The sequence below is a fragment of the Aptenodytes forsteri genome, unplaced genomic scaffold (genome assembly GCF_000699145.1).
Source record: "Aptenodytes forsteri isolate BGI_AS27 unplaced genomic scaffold, ASM69914v1 Scaffold16, whole genome shotgun sequence".
Taxonomy (NCBI): Eukaryota; Metazoa; Chordata; class Aves; order Sphenisciformes; family Spheniscidae; genus Aptenodytes; species Aptenodytes forsteri.
In genome coordinates, this window is record NW_008794753.1 from 3632869 (window position 1) to 3649765 (window position 16897).

Sequence of the window (16897 nt, forward strand, 5' to 3'; positions counted from 1 at the left end):
ATGAAGGGGTGCACCTGGGTATTTGTGGCAACTTTACTTTGTCAGCAGTTTTGCCTCTTCAGAGTTACAGCAGCAAAGAGAGAGAGAAAGATGAAGAAAGAACCTAATCAGTATACAGAGCCTTTCAATGCTACCCTCTCAAACAGTGAAGAACTGCACGGGCATCCCAAGGTAGGTGTTTATGTGTTGTCAGTGCTTGGTAGAACTTATTTCTGGCAGTAAGGTGATGCTGGTTCCTTTTTCCAATGATTGAGGCAATCTTGCCAAATTCTGTTTGATTTTAAATAGAAATGTTATCTTTTTTGCTTTTGCATGATTGATTTTCTAGCTTACTGAAGCAAACACTGGAATACTGCAATTTACTATTATAATTTATTTTAGAATATGCATGACTGAAGTTCCAGTCTCATAGTAGCTGATTAAGTGTAAAGACATTTTGGAGTTCTAGCGTATAAACGCTATCCTGTTCAGAAACAACTGATTAAAAAAAGGCAAGTGGGCTATCGCAGTAAAATAATGATACTGGCATATTAATGTATCTCTTGCAGGCAAACCCTTTACTCTCTGGAACGTTATTTCAAAACTGTCTTAGGCAACAGTATAAACACCTGAGCGTGCCTGAGCTTTTTCTGCACTGCACCTTCCACCAGAGATGCTGTGGTGATTGAAAATTACAGATGAGAAAAATTTTGGTGTAGTCAGATGATCTGTTTAAGGTGATTGTGGCTCTTGTAGGAAAGGATTCAGGACGGTGGTAATTGTGCATAAGTGGCAAGTGTAAGACTGTGTGTATGATACCTCAATGGCTGTAGCTGATGACTTGCTAGGCTTAGTGAGTGAATTTTGCAGGGTAGGATCCTTCCAGTTACATGTTTGGGAGAATCACCCCAGGCTGAAAGCTGCAAAAAATTTCCAGTCAGTTGATCATAGCCCCCAGAATCCTTTAAGATGAAAACTTGCATAGAATGCTTGGGAGTAGGAGAGAGGGTTAGGGAATTAAAAGCAGGTCCTAGGATTAGGAGCAGGATGAAATGGAAGGGAGACTACAACACTGAGAAAGGAAGGAGTCTCCCCTATTACACAGCCCCTTCTCTCTCTCTCCCCTGCTCACACAAAAATGTCCCTTGCTTCAAATGGAGGTGACCTCTAAAACATGACTTTGATCACTAGCATTAGGGATGGCAGTCACTATAGCAATAGAGGAACAAACCTGTCAAAAATAGGGGCATGGCAGAGGGGGCAAGTTAGAACAATTGGGCTGACATTCTAAATATCCTATTCAATGCTATTGTGAGAGTAATTGGTTAAGGTTGGGCAAGTCTGAGAAACAGTCCTCTATATAAAAAAGCTGGCTGCTGCACTTAAAATTATCATTAGGGGACTGTAAGCAGTGTTTCTTCAGCTACTTTTTTGTTGTGTATTGCAGGGCTCTGTTAGGACAGGTTGTATACATGCTAAATTCTTGAGGTGCTTATAATCAATCACTTTCTTCTCTTTCTAGAACTGCTTCATTCTGCTTTTGCAAAAGGGGCCAGATACATACCTGGTGCAACTAAATTTCAGTCTATTCTGGAATTAATTTAGCTTGATGTGAAATGTATTGGACCGCAAGCAGAATGTATTCTGATTGCAAAAGCAAGCAGAAACTGGTCCTGGTTAATTCTGATATAGTCATACATACATTATTGCTAGAAGATACACAGTACTCATCTGGAGTCTAGTGGGCATTCATTAAAACAGACATTGTTTGGAAGCTGCAGTTTCTGTGTTGAAATACTTTGCTTTAAAATATCCATGGCAAAGGTTTGGCTGCAGTAGGAGCTGGCGAGTTCAGTGAAGGCAGGTTCTGTTTAATAAGGGTAGGACAAAACCAAATCTTTGATGTAAATGCTTATGAGCTCTGCCTGATATCCACTCCCAAATTTTGCAACGTGAACTTTTCTCCTTGGAATCTGTTTGAGGTTGAAGTCCAGGCTCTAGCTAAGTATTGCTGCTAAATGTCATGGGTGACTGTATTTTATATTTATATAGCATGTGCCCAAGCTAAGGGATTATTTTACACATACTATAAATGCAGTGTTTAAGAATTGCCACCATTTCTGGGGTTAGTGACAGCTGCCATTTACAGCAAAGCATCACAATTTGTATTCGCTAAGGGAAGAAGTAAAGTTATAGTGAAGCTAACCTTACTTAACCTATCAAGCTAAAGGAAGGTTGAAAGCAGTTCTCTATGGAAGACTGATCTCTTTGAGCCTTGAAGGTACTTCTGTGAGCAGTTTTGTTTCATGAAAGGATGCCCTGCACAGGAAAGTGAAACAACAGCAGTGTCCCATTTCATTTCTCTACAGCACATAACAGGAAAGATGGAATTTTTTTTGGCCTTGTACAGTAAAAATTAAGGCTATGTTTACCTTGGAAGACTCTGTGGCCAGCTGGTAGGTTTATCAAAGCAGAAGGAGCAGGGAATGAAATACTAGCTGAGAGCAGTGATTTTTATTCATACTGTTGAAAAGGTAGATGTGTTTTCCTTCTAATTAAGCAAAACAATTTGGGACAAATTTCTGTTGGGAATTCCTTTCAAATAGGAGTGGAGAAAGCTCCCCCTTAACATCCACAGTGCATGAGTCATGTGGTGAAACCTCTACCTAAAACAGGGAAGCAGAAGTCTCAAGTCTCCTGATAAACCTGATATTTCCAAGGAAACAGTAAGTGTGTTGGGTTTTTTATTTTTAAAAAAAAAAGTTTTTCTCCAGTCTTATCTTTGCTGATTTGCTGTCAATGTGATGTGCTTGCCAAGCACATGAGGGTTTTCTTCTCTGACACAGATGGACTGAGAGAGAGAACAGAACATGACTGATGGGTACAGAGGTTGTAATCTACTGGACCTTCTTACTTTGACTGTGTGTGGCTGAGTACCTGCAGCTGCCACTTGCCAGGCTTGCCTTCCCCTTTCCAGGCATAGATCTTGTCTTGCATGATGTGATATTATACTAACAGGGGTTCAGCAGTTGTAGATTGTCCAGTGGTTATATAGGGTTGACACTGATCAGGAGTTACCATTTGATACCTGAGTAGAGGGAATAAAGATGGAGTCAGACTCTTAGTGCCCAGTGAAAGGACAAGAGGCAGTGGGTACAAGTTGAAATACAGAAAATTCCACTTAAACATAAGAATAAAAGCTTCTTTACTGAGAGGATGGTCAAATACTAGAAAGGGCTGGACAGAGAGGCTGTGGAGTCTCCGTCCTTGGAGACAGTCAAAACCTGACTGCACATGGTCCAGAGTAACCTGCTGTAGTTCACCTGCTTAGAGCAGGGGGTGTTGAATTAGACAATCTGTGGATGTCCCTTCCAGCTTCAGCTGTTCTGTGAGCTGCTTTTAGGTGTCCTTCAGCTAAGCAACCCAAAGACAGCATCCTAACCTGGGGAAAATTATTGACTCAGCGTCCCAGTGAAATTTCAGGGATGATTTGAGGTCAACAGGATTTTACCTTCAGTGCAATTTCTGCAAGAAATAGTGTAGTGTTTTTAATTTAGTTACCCACTACATAGCCAAGGAGTCCTTGAAATTTTATTTCCTTTGTGATCCTTCTGTCTCTGTCAAATATCTAGGGCTAGGTCTACCTGGTTTATTACTTAAATCTCTCTGAATTATTTCTTTGGGGCCTTTTGCCTCCAATTGAAAACAGCAGGTGGTTCAATGACATTGCACAGATTGCATTCCTCCTCTGTAAAGAGATTTCAGTCTTAGCCTGAAGTGTGTGATTGCATGTGTAATTGAGAAAAGTATTTTTGGGCCTGACAAGTGTTAAAGCCATGGGAGAGACTGGACTGTGACTTAGCTGTAGTAGAAGCTGTTATCTTTCATGTTTTGTATCTGTCGTCATTGTCAGTCTTGCTCTGGCATATTATGAACAAGAGGGGCTATAACAAATAACATGCTTCCCAGCAATTCCTTGTGGCCCATGTAAAATAATGTTGGATTCATACATCTGACTCAGCATATCAGTAATTCAGTGCTTGGTCTCATTTCTCAGAGCTGTTTGTAAGATTTTTAAAGCTCATTATTAAAGTATGTAGTCCTACATCAGATGTGGTTTTGTGTGCCAGATGCATTGTGCTACATCTGCTCTATTGGTGCTGTTCAGTTCCTTACCTTTTTGTGGCGTCCCTAAAGACAGAACTGTCCTGGCACATCCAGGGGTGGCACTGATTAACATTGCAGTACAGCTAACGCAGGAACAAACATCATGTCCTTTGCTCACCCAACGTAGCTCTTGCTCACGTGAACTGTTCCATTAGATTCATTAAATTCATTATGGGTGTGACCACTGAAGGCTGTTTGTGTTTAAGTGCAGGGGAGAAGCTTTTTGAGATAGCCTTTTAGAGGAGTGAAGAATAATTTTTTAATCACAAAACATAGTGGGAATTTAGGTAGGAATTCCATTTCGGATTTGGCTAAGATACCAAGCCTAACACTTCTGCTCTAGGGAAAATTCTTGAGGGATCTGTAAAAACCACAAGTGGTCAGGACCTTGGTTTTACATCTCATTAATAACCAAGAGTGTGTATAACCGTAAGTTATTAGCAGCTGACATAGGATTTTTCATGCTAAAAAAAAAAAAGGGGTCTGTCACTTTTTAACCTGTTCCAAGTGAAATACACTACTGAAATAAATAATTTGCTCCTAATTTCATAATGAAGCTGGCAATAACTCTTGCTGGTGTAAATCAGGTGTAACAACATAGAAATGTGTGGATTAAGATAATTGAAATGCTTAGTCAGGTCCATTTTGTGTCTGGCAACTACTTAACTATTAAGCAAATAATTCTTAAATATAATTCCATCACAGGTGGACAAATACGTAGATAACTGAGCAAAACTTGGAGGGCAGTAACTTCAGGCATAAAGACTGTGGACTGGAATGGTTAGGTATATGTTCTTGGACACACATCTCTGACAAATCGCAGGTGGAAAGGATGCTGTCTTCTCACAAAATTGTAACCTTTTCATGCTTTCTTTCCATCCTGTCCCACCCTGAGAAGTGCTTAGGTGTGCCTGAGAACACTTTGAGATGCTTTTAGGTGTACAGACTTGCTCACAGTAGTGTTGACTTTTTTCTTTTATTCATCCGAACTCTGAAAGTACTTTTGTCCATTTCACTTTGGTTTTTAGCAGAGATGCAGACTGGATCCCAGAATCCTTGAATTTCAGGAAAGTTCAGATACAGTTCAGAAATTTCTCAGGATCCAAACTCTCTGCTACTTGACTGTAGATTTCTGCTAGTAGTTTCTTCCTTGCTGGCTGAATCTTGGCCAGAGACTGTGTGTGTGTGTCTGGGCAGTGCGTGCTGTTCTGGGAGTTAGAGCCAGAAAGAACCGCAGGTTCTGCTTGTGTGCAGCAGTCTAAATTACAGCTCAACTTGTCTTTTATTGTGAGGGAGGTTAGGGAGAGAGTGGGCTAATTTCTCATCAGTGTCATAAACTGGTTCTGAAGTGATAGGTGCCATTGTATTCGGATTCCAAAGTAATGTTAAAAGACCTGATGGAAAGTTCATTAAAAATTGCTGGCAAGGCTTCTGTTGATTTTGGAGGTACTGTTTCAAGTGTTAAGGAGTAAGCCTGATTTCACTGTAGTTAACATGAGGATTCCTCCTGACTCCTGTAGGTTAGCTTTGCTCTGTAAACAGCACCCCAGGAGGGACAAGTCCCCTTTGCTGGGATTCCAAGGCTGTTCTCAGTCCTGACTGATACCTGAGTTGGCTGCAAGGTCTCTCTGGCTGCTGGAGGCTGCTGCTGCCAAGAAAAATAGAGGCTTGTATGCTTATTGCTGGGATTGCTCATGCATGCCATAGTAATTAAATAATAATACCACAAGGATGGAACATTCATTTTAACTGTCAATCATCCTTGTGCTGGAGAAATTGGGGAGTGCCATGACTGTCTTGTAGAGGGATTTGTAATTTAAGCAAGCCACTGGAGAGGTATGGGATTTTTTTATTTTTTTTTTTTAACTTCAGGAGTTTTTAATTTATTTTTCTGGGATGTGCCATCTGGATTTCTTTTTTCTCCCTGACAAGATGGCTGCTCTGGCCTGTTTCTTCACAGCTGGAGCTCCAGAAAGGCTGAGGACATCTGTTTGTCTTCACAGTTAATGGTCAGGGTCTGCCCATGATTGCTGGCTTCTGCTTCTAGCTGGCCTGTTTCCTCATTTTTGCAGTGGAGGGGAGTTTATGCCTGTCTTGCAGCCCGGTGGAAACCAGGAATACTTGAATAGTCTCTTCCACATCTGCAGCAAATGCTGCATCCCGGTTCCTAAGACTCTGGTCTTGTGTTTGCTGTGTTCTGGAGACTGCACTTCTGAGTTCCTGCCACATGAGCCAGCCCTTTTTAAAGGATGAACTGATTTTATTTTCCTTTTCTCTGCAACCCAGCTGTTCTTTTGCTGGCTTCTGTTACAGCACTGAGTGCTACTCCATCCTGCCTGAGTTGGGTGCTTCTATTAATCCGTTGCTTCCTTCTGTTTTGTGAACTGCACTGCAGCTTTACCACAGACCTCTCAGTCCCAGTCACTGGGACAAAAACCCATCTGCTTCCTTTGGGCAAAGCACGGGTAGGCTTTGACCTGCTTTACATTGATGAGCTTTGTAAACTTCAATGCTCATAAACACAGTCCTCTGCAGGTGTGACCTTGTGTGTGGTGATGCTGCACCCATCTGTTTTCAGATGAAGTGGGGTCGGAAAGAACTAGCTTCTCCCACGAGAAACCATTAAATCTCCATGAAACTCTGATAAATATATTTCACGTTTGTTGTAGAAATAAGCTGCACCTCGTGTGCTGTTCTAAGGACAGTTGCAAACTTTGTGAACGTTTGCCTCTGGACTTGATGTTTACACGTTACAATAGATGGAGAGGTTTGCACCAAAGGACCTTCTTGGCCAGTCTTTGACTTTTCTTACGCTTCACAAAAATCTGCAGTCAAGCAATCTGTGGGAAGGTGATAATGTTTCAGTGAGGTGACTAATCTCACAATACCTGGGATTTCCTATGGTGCTCCATTTACATTAATTTCCAATGGAATTTTGGAAAGCTATTTAAGTCCTGGGTGCGGTAAGTAAAAAAGGCAAATAATAATTTAGCTAAAACAATCTACTAGAATCCCTTGACTAAACACACAATTTATGGCTGACTGTAAATGTGGTTTTAAACATAAAAAGTCCGTTCAGGACTGATTTGGGTACAGAAATAATGAACTAGATTGTTATGAATAGTTTGCCTTGCTCTTGTTTGCAATACACGCTAAATTTGAGCATCGGGGGAGTGTGCATAACCATAACTCTGGCTCTGATTAATTGCAGTAGAATGCATGAACAATATGGCGAAATATCTCGGGATATCCTTGCTTTGGCTTAGAGCACAGACACCAGCTACTCTGCAGCCATCTATCTGGAGGGGAGGATAAGTGGACTGCCTGAATAGAGCAATTCAATAGGAGTAGATCTTTCTGTGGGTTGTGTCTGAGCAGTAAATCACCTAAGATTATTTGTTGAATTGAGAAGATAGAGTTGGCTTCACAGGGTTTGAGATGTATGTTTAACAAATACCCTTGCTCAGCTCTCAACACATCTGATTTCTGGGGAGTTGCTCATATTCTGCTGGTTTGTAAATCATTTCTTGACCCAAGCTGTTTGAAATAAATAGTTGTGATCACATCAGCTCAGAAATCTGTGGACAAGTGCCTTGTACTACACCCATGTGCCTGGATGCATGCCGGAGAGAGAGATTTCCAGGCTCTGCATCAGCTTGGAAGCACTGACATTCCTTATAACCTCAAGCTGGAATTCCAGCAGACTTCTAAGATTTAATTTTGAAACAATTTATGCTGCATGGACTTTTCGTAGCAGATCACACAGACTGTGGTCTTTTCCCCTCAAAATGGGCTTGCTCTGATATTTCTAGCTAAAATTTGCAATCTTCTGTCCAATTCTTGTTGCTCTTAGACAGTGGCGTATATTGCAGTTATTGGGACCTCAGCTCTACCTGCATTCTAGTGTTAATTGTTTTCTACATGCTTCTGCAGGCTATTTGATGAAAGGGAATCTATGCTTATAAGTGGTACTAGAAATGGTATTAAAACTCAGTATGGTTCTCAAGTGCTTTAGGGAGCCAAGTGAGACAGGTAATGAGCGAAGGTAGATGTGTTTGCTGACTTGGCTGCATTGGAAGCACCTTGCAAGGTCACTGTTACTGTTAAGGCTGCTGAGGATAGAGCTACAGTGTCTGAGCTGTGGCAGAACTGCCTGGTGCTGTCAGACTAGTAGGAGCTTAACACCCAGGGGCAAACACTTTTAGATCTGAAAAGCACACTGTTGACTGACTTTGCTTCTATGCTTTTTCCACACCCATCTTGTTTTCTTCCTCTGAATGGTGATAGATCAATATTGATTTACCTAAACTTGTAATAGTCTAGGAATCATTTCAAATGTCATTCAACCCACTACTGCCTTGTATTGCTTTCCTGCTGGAATTCTGATCTGTACCTGTTCTGTCTCACCAGGAGGAGAAAAAAACAGGTTTCTTCAATGAATTCCAAAAGTTTACAGTAGGCACAGGGTGGGGGGTTTGTTTGTTTGTTTTAAATATTTTAAGCATTCATTGCAGTTTTTTCTCTCTGGCTTTTTCATTAATAGCTCTGAATACTTAAGCATGGTTCATGAAACTTTGGGAGGGCTTGTGCTTTTATCCTCACTGTGATGGACATTTGGGAGGCTGATGTGTCAACAGATTGGAACCTCCATAGTCAACAGTTAATTGCTCTTGACAAGAGCTTGGCAGGGTATTAGTAGCCAATGACTTCTGGTGCCTTTTTTTAATTTAAAGTTAGAAGTTCATTCCCAGCCTAGGATAAAAAGAACAGGTATGGCTATTTGATCACTTACTTCTGGTTGTCTCTGGGACGTGAGTAATGGGAACCAGGGAGTCCAATAGGAAGTAGACCCAAACTCGTAAAGACAGATCCTCTCTTCTGTCCAGACTTTGTTTAGAAGGGATCCAAAACTAGGCACTGTAATGTCAAAGCTTCTCTAGATAATTTCTCTATGGCTACCATATACTTGCAGAAGATAGGAATGGGCAAGGTAGTTAAATTTGCCAATGGACATCTTTTCTGTGATCAGACATGGACTTTGTTTTTCATTGTGAATTGTCTTTTCTGGGTGCACATTTGTCACTCTACAGCCTGTGATTTGAAAGTTATGGGGCATTTCAAAGTTTTCTGTACGTTTTAATCTCCCTGTGTTGCTTGGTAGATTCCACTGATAAATGTCAGATGCCAGTGGCGAGCAATCTCTGGCATCTGGGCAGGTTTTCTGTGGCACGTATTAGGACTGTCAGAACTCTGAGGGTCTCAGCAGCTTGAGAAAGGTCTCTGAGGTACACTGGCTCCCAGCTCTTGGCTCTTACTGATTTCTTAAGCAAAGGGAACTGGGAGGCCCTGCAGGTGATAGCATATTAAGTTACGAGAAGGCATTTTGATGTTCTAAGGGCAGCATTTTCTGGCTTTTGGGACATTTCTGCTGGCGGGCTTAGCCTTTAACTTATGAAGAAAAAAAATCCCACTCTAATGGGACTCTTTGAAAGGCTGGTGTCTTTCATATGCTGTGTCAGAACTCAGATTGAAATGCTATCCTGCATTTGCAATGCTCCTGTAAATGAAGACAAAAAGTGGATAATCCAAACTGAATTGCTTGTTACAGAAGTGTAAAATCCCATTTTTATCCCACCTTCAATGTCCTCCCAAATGCAGTACATTTGAATCAAGGATGTGGTTTAGGCAGCAGACAACAGTCTGGTCTGGAAGCTTTGCATTCTCTGAATCCATGTAGTGGCCAAAGAGATACAGTGATACCAGTCTTTGTTCTTGTTTCTCCTTAGATCCTAGAATCTCCAGATCCTCGAATCGCAGATCCACGGCGGACCTGGATCTCCTTTGTTCACCGCCCAGATGATGGCAATACCTCTAAAAGGAGATGCAAAGGGAAAGACAAGAAATTAGTAGGTTATTGCTAGACTGCCATCAGCTAATAAATGTGCACCGTGGCTTCCCTTCCTACTGCTGATATGCAAGGTGTTTTGTGTGCTCCAGCTTTTACCTTCCCACCCCAGAGAGTGCATTTTCATTTGTTTGTGTTTAATTTCTCAGAGTATTTTGGAGAAGTTTGAGACAGTAAGTGCTATATGCTTTGTAAGATAAGGAATGTGAATTTCGCTGTAAACATTCATTTTTGTTTAAACCAGCTGTTTCTTGGACTGAGCCTTTTTTGGTTTTTTTCTGCTCAGTAGAAATAAAATTAACATTTTTTTTCTTCCACTAGATAAAGTCCAGGTATCTCAAAGGATATATTAATCAAGATGTGGACAAGTCATTTATTTCAAATTAATTAATTACTGATCGTCTGCTGAGTGATGCTTGATCACGTGTGCACTTTTAATCTGCTGCTTAGACAATCTTGAATGCTTTTAATGATTTCCTTTTATTTCTCAGTGAGCTGATAGGCAGGAGTGGTTCCACGCAGGTTGACTGCAGTTTAGTTGAGGAAACAGGAACTCCCTAGGAACAATATAGATCAAAATAGCATTGATAACACTGTTGCATGTTCGTACTACTAGTTTAAAGCTCCAGTGTGTGTGGCTAACCTTTACAGGTGTTTTTAATAAACTGTTTCATTTTTTTGAGAGCTCTACTGTTGCACCAAACATTCATGTATGTGATCATTATGTCTGAGCAATATATATTAATAACGTAAAGTGGGGCTAGATGGTTGTTCTAGTTAGTGAATAGGCAGAATAAGAAGCTTAAAGGCTGGTATGTTACTTTGGTGATACGAGAAGATACAGAGACAAACTTAGTCTTGTGCCTGTTGTGCTTCACACTGTATATATGTACTTGAAGAACCAGTTAGTGTTTACCTGAGCAAAATTTATCCTCCCACGTAAAGACCTGAGTAAATTCCAAGTGCTGCAATTCACAGCTGGCTGGAGAGTCAGTTTAAGATTTACTGCGTCAGGACTGTAGTTGAACTGATAGTGGAGGGGGCTGCTCATGTGGCTGACAACCCTGTAGAACTGGCTCATGGCTGAGAGAACTTTTGGTCTGTCAGTGCAATTGCCTGGTTCTAATTCACGTGTTTTTCTTTGGTTACTTCCTTAGCGTGGCCTTGTTGGGCCCCCAGGACCTCCTGGCCCCCAGGGACCTCCAGGAGCACCTGGTGCTGAAGTCACCCGGGAAGTCCTTCTGCAGGAATTTAAGGAGATATTAAAAGGTAAAGACTGTAAGAGCTTTGTGCTTTTGTGATCTGCTTCTTTTGGTAAGCACCATGGCAAATAAAGCGCTGGCTCTGCAAACGTTTACCTTAAAGCATTCCCCTATCTGGCAATCAAAAATTTGAAAAAATGTTTCCCCAGTGCTGCTTTGAGTTGAAGAGTTGAGGGCAGAAGTCTAATTGCACAACTAATGGCTTCATAGACCAGGCTTTTAAACTAAGCCTTTATTTTCTTATACTTTTTCTTTTTTCCTCAGAAGCCATTGAGCGTCGAGCATCCCTGGCTATTTCAGCCCATCCTAGCCAGCTGCCTCCACTCCTGCTCTCCTTGGAGGAAGTTTCACCCCATAGACGTGTAGAGGAGGCGTTCCATTGCAAGCTAAAAGGACAAGTCATTGTAGATAAGAAGACGCTGGTAGAACTTCAGAACTTCCAGTCGGTGAGAAGGGATTACAGACTGAACCTGTGCAACTCCACAACAGCCATTGTGCGTAGATCAGCTATAGTTCCCCTAGTCTGCAAAGCTGCTAGGTGGCTCTGCAGGTAAAGGTGTTTCCTGAAAGGGCAGACTAATCCCAGAAGCTCGTCTCAGGCTTGGATGCTATGAATACAGCACTACCTTTTTTGTGATTGACAGAAGTGGGGTCTCATACGGTGATTTCAGCACTGAAGCTCAACTGCAGTAAGATGGACATTTAGCTTTGAGTCCTCTCCTTCCTGACAAACCCAAGAGGCAGACTTTCTGCCTCTCCTGCAGCCCAGCTGAATCTCATTACAGTTCTTACTGAAGTTCTAACAGGTCTGTGCAAGAGAGGGCTGTCTCACAGGTCCAAACAACAGTGAGTCTTTTTATTTCAGTTAATGATGGAGAAAGACTTGTCCGTGTTTGGCATTAGTGTGAAGGATCTGTTCTTTTTTTCAGTGCACACCCTGTTTAATTGCAGAGTAATGTTCAGATGTAGAAAAATGTCAGAGGCAGACAGAAGCCATTGGTTATAGGTTTGTGAGCCCAAATGAGAGCCATCATTTTGTTAGATGGGCCAGTCCTGATGCTCAGATTCTTTACACAACTTTTATTAGTCTTCTGTAAAACATTATCTGTATAATTTCATTACAGTCATGTTATAATGACAAGCACACCATCGTGGGATGCTGTAGGTCATTATAAGCATGGTTACAAGCAAGCTGTTGAATTTGATATTAAAACTTTTACTAACCATTTCTGAACCAGTTGCAAATAGGATCCGAATGTGAAGTATAAATGTTAGGCAAAGTAACAGTTAAAAACAAATAGTTACTTGGTAATTGAGGAGACTTATTTTAGGCTTTGGAGTCATGAAGACTGTCTAATAGCACAAGGCCTTCAGATACATGGTTGCTTTTGTGATGTGACAAGAGGAGTTTGAAGGGTATGAACAGGGAATATGGCTTTCTGTCAGCAGGGTTTGCTAACACTGTCCATGTAGTAAGGTGCTGAGCTTTCTTCCCAGCTGCACTGAGTCCCATTTCTGAAGAATCCTGTTCAGCAGATCCTTTCCTATGGAGTAGTTTTGCTGCTAGGACTTCTCACAGCTGCAGGACTAGAGGCAGTGGTTATGTTCTAAATAGGGTGCTTTCCTGGATCTTTCCCAAATACACTTGTGGAAGCCTGGTTTGACAGCACTGTGGGTGCTGGCACAGAGGCAAGATTGTACTTGAAGTGTGGGCAGGGCTAGAGAGATCTGCTGCCTCATTAATTAGGAGGGAAGATGTGAATAAAGACATCTCAGCAATCAGTGTGTAGGCTGATGCTTCCCATGCTTTGTTATCATATGCCTAGCTTCTTTCTAATTGCTTCTGGCCCTGAAGCTGATGTGGGAGGGCTGGCAGGCCTCTGGATGCCAGCCTTTCATTTCAGCTTTGGGACAAGAAGTGTCTGGTTTTAGCTTGTGCTCTGATATAGGGGAATTTAGCAGGGAGGGAGACAGTGGATGCTCTTGCAAAGATGAAAACTTTGTCTTTAAACAGTCCAAGGGGGGGAGAGAGTGAGAATTCCCCTCCCTCCATTCTGTCAGTTTAATAGGGTGAAGATGCCAACAGTTTGATACTTCTCAGTGAGATGATAGAGATAGACACTAATTCCTGGATTTGGACCTTACCCAAAGCATTTTGAGATAGTGGAAAGAACCTGTGCTGAGAAACGGCCTCTTACTTCTCTACTCTGTCATTTGACTATGGTGTCTGAGTCACTCTGACCTTGAGTATTGAGAAAGCATGATGGTTTTCTCATCCTTCCATGCTAAGTTTCCTCCAGGAACATTCCCTCTCTCTTTCTCTTGGTCTCACAATTTCCTTGGCATCTGGAATGAAACATGTGATACTCCTTTCCCCACACCTCTTCCTCCCGTATCTCACGCTTTGAGGTTTCTAATGACTGCCTCTTGCAAAAGCTTTCAGAAAGGCACTTTACACAGCAAGAATTAAAGTAACTGCAGCCTCTGACAGGCCATGGAAGTGGGATTTATCTGGGGCCCAGGAATACTGGAATCAGATCATTTAAGGCTAAGGTGGCTCACGTGCTTTTCATGGTGAAAGATCCCAGAAGGAGTCCTGGTGTCTCTAGTGCCTTGAGGTCAAGCTAAATGTCTACCTTTGGCAGTTGAATTTTATTGCCGCTTCAGGAGACTGGTGCATCCCCTGTGTGTTGTGGTTGCTGTGCAGGCTGGGTTATCCTTTTCTTTAATAACAGATAAGTCAATGCATTGCTTTCCGCGGTGTTTATCACTGAAAAGCTAAACTGGCAGTTCACATCTCAATTCTCTGTGCATGGTTCCTATTTTCCACCCAGAAGTAAACTATGGAGCGTATGAGGGCGACGTGGGGATAGGAGATGAACTGAGGACAAGAAGCTGACCTTGGTTTGTACAGAATGGCTGGACACTAACTTGTTTGTTTGCTTTTGGTCTGCTAACTGAAACAACTTTGTGCAACTAGTTAGTTTCTCAGATAGAAATCCCTGCAGTGTTTGAAGCAGCTAGTTGAGTATGCTGCTGAGAGGCAGCAAATGCAGCAGGGAGCTCTAATTGGCATGGGGTTTAATGGAATATTTTGCCCAGAGAACCTCTCCCTGCATTGTCTATTTCTATGAGCAAAAGAATAACAAAGCCACAGAGGGCATGAAGAAACAGGAATGTTTTATCAGTGATTATTTACTGGTGCCTAAAATTGCCTTCCATGCTCAGCCAGTGGTTTTGGAATTATGTTGCTGATTCTGCTAATAGCTGTAACAAGAAAGGAATGAATTAACTATGCAGTACAGTTTTGCACATACAGGGCTTGAATCTGCTCTTTCAGTGAGGTAAATCAAAAATAACATTACCAAAAATGATGGTGTAGTGATAGCATAAGAACGGAATCAATATCCTTCCATAGTCTTTGTTGTTAGGTTAGCTGTTACATTGTCTGTGTGTATACATAAAGAAAATAGAGCTCTTTTTGTGTGTATATATGTGCATACATCAGTGCACATTTGATAAATATAGAGACTTAGAAATCATTGTATGAAACATAGTTGTTCTGCAGTTCATTGTTACTGGTTTCCCATCATACATATGTAATCTTATGAGAAATGCCACTGCTGTTGCACATGGATATATTTTCACCACCGTATGCACACATAACACATTTTTAGTAAAGTTCTGTGAAATTTAAGACTACAGCTAGATCTTGGTAAATCAGGACTGGGAATTACTCTTTTGTGAGCCTTGCCTGGGATTTGCTGAATAAAGGCAGGTTAGTCATTTCACTCCTTCTACCGTGTAGTAACTCTCTACACAAATGCCACCAGACCCAAATATTTGCAGCCTTACTTCCTTTCAAAGAGAAAGCTAAGTAAATTATTGTTACCCTGCACTGTGAAAGCTGGCAATTTCTGGCTGTGATGAACCAGAATGGGGAGGCAATTAACTTCCCTCTGATACTTGAACAAAGGTGTTCCACTACTTCTTTTTAGTGTAATAGCACCTGTGGTGACACTGCTACAAATTTGTTCACCATGTCTCAGGCCCCTTTCGCCATCTGCTATTGGAAAGCATACTCAAATGTTGGGTTGTTGACATCGCTCAATTATGCATTTGTGCATGTTTTAGGGATATAGCAGTGTGCGTGCCTTTACAGAGTCAGATTTGAACAGCTCCCTGTCCCCTAAGACAAAGGCAGGGCAAATCTCTCAGGACAGCATTCATGGGAACGCATTCACGTTGCACAGAATGCCCTTGTGGTGGAAGCAGAGTCTGACTAATGTGCTTTCTTGGCCCACTGAAGCCACTCCTGCTTCTCCCCATCTCTAGCCAAATTCATATGAGGCGGGCCAAAACAAACAGTAAACATTTCTTGCAGAGTTTATTTTAGTCTGAGTCAGATAATCTGCTGCGAATTTGACTTAAGACTGCTTTCTTGCCATGAGGAGAAGCTGCATGCTATTTTACTAGGTTTTTGCCTATGCTGTAGAATCCAAGGCTAGAACAAAATGAAACTAAATATGGAATCTGTAAGAATCCAAGCAGTTGTTCTTTAACAGTATCAAAACTGTCTGACTTAGACCTACGGCCAGGTTGCATGGGGCTTTGCGTAACCTGGTCTAGTGGAAGGTGTCCCTGCCCATGGCAGGGGGGTTGGAACTACATGATCTTTAAGGTCCCTTCCAACCCAAACCATTCTGTGATTCTATGATGAAGTGGGTAGAAAACCTCTGGAGACCCATATGAGTGTTTACGCTGTTTTGTGATACAGAGGATAAGGTTCCAGGTTTTTAAGCTTGGCCCCATCTACAAAGCCTTTGGGAGTAGAAGGGACCTCTTGACTCACATAATGGGAGATCTTGTCTATCAGAACATCAACAGAGGCTAGAGGCCACTAGGACCAGCAGAACATGAAGCGGGTAGAAAACCTCTGGAGACCCATATGAGTGTTTACGCTGTTTTGTGATACAGAGGATAAGGTTCCAGGTTTTTAAGCTTGGCCCCATCTACAAAGCCTTTGGGAGTAGAAGGGACCTCTTGACTCACATAATGGGAGATCTTGTCTATCAGAACATCAACAGAGGCTAGAGGCCACTAGGACCAGCAGAACATAGGGATGCAGTAAGCGCAGTCTGAGTCAAGATGAGCTTAGAAGAGTTTGGCAGTGAGCAAAAAGGGCATCTTCGTGTCTCATACTGATCATTTTGCCTTTTGTGGGCATCAAATGCTGTGAGAGAGCCCATCTGGAAGGTGTGTTCTGGGAAGATAAGGCAGTAGCCTTGCAAATTTTTTCAGCTTCGTTCATGTGCACCTAAGCTTGTTCTTTGTCATGGGCAGAGGTAATTGTTGAGAGTGCTGGGGACTTCTTCAGGGTCTGCTGTTCTTATCTTTCAGCCTCTGGCCAAAGGAGCTTTTCTCCGGGGGACAGGATTAAATCTGGCAACAGGACGTTTCACAGCACCTGTGTCTGGCATCTACCAGTTTTCAGCCAATGTCCACATTGGTGAGTGTTGTCCACCGAAAACTTTTCTGTGCTGCCTGAGAGGTGCAGAAGGAGTCCTGGAGAACTCTCTGGGTC

At 42.0% G+C, this 16897-nt stretch overlaps 1 protein-coding gene across 1 annotated transcript in view; it reads left to right on the forward strand.

Moving 5' to 3' along the window:
• FAM132A (family with sequence similarity 132 member A) overlaps positions 1-16897 on the forward strand; it is a 23927-nt gene continuing 7030 nt past the window's right edge. Inside the window, exons 1-5 of the mRNA XM_009274186.2 lie at positions 1-171; positions 9933-10052; positions 11209-11320; positions 11578-11759; positions 16714-16822. Of these exons, the coding sequence (XP_009272461.1) occupies positions 1-171; positions 9933-10052; positions 11209-11320; positions 11578-11759; positions 16714-16822 (694 nt within the window). The remainder of the gene's footprint in view (positions 172-9932; positions 10053-11208; positions 11321-11577; positions 11760-16713; positions 16823-16897) is intronic.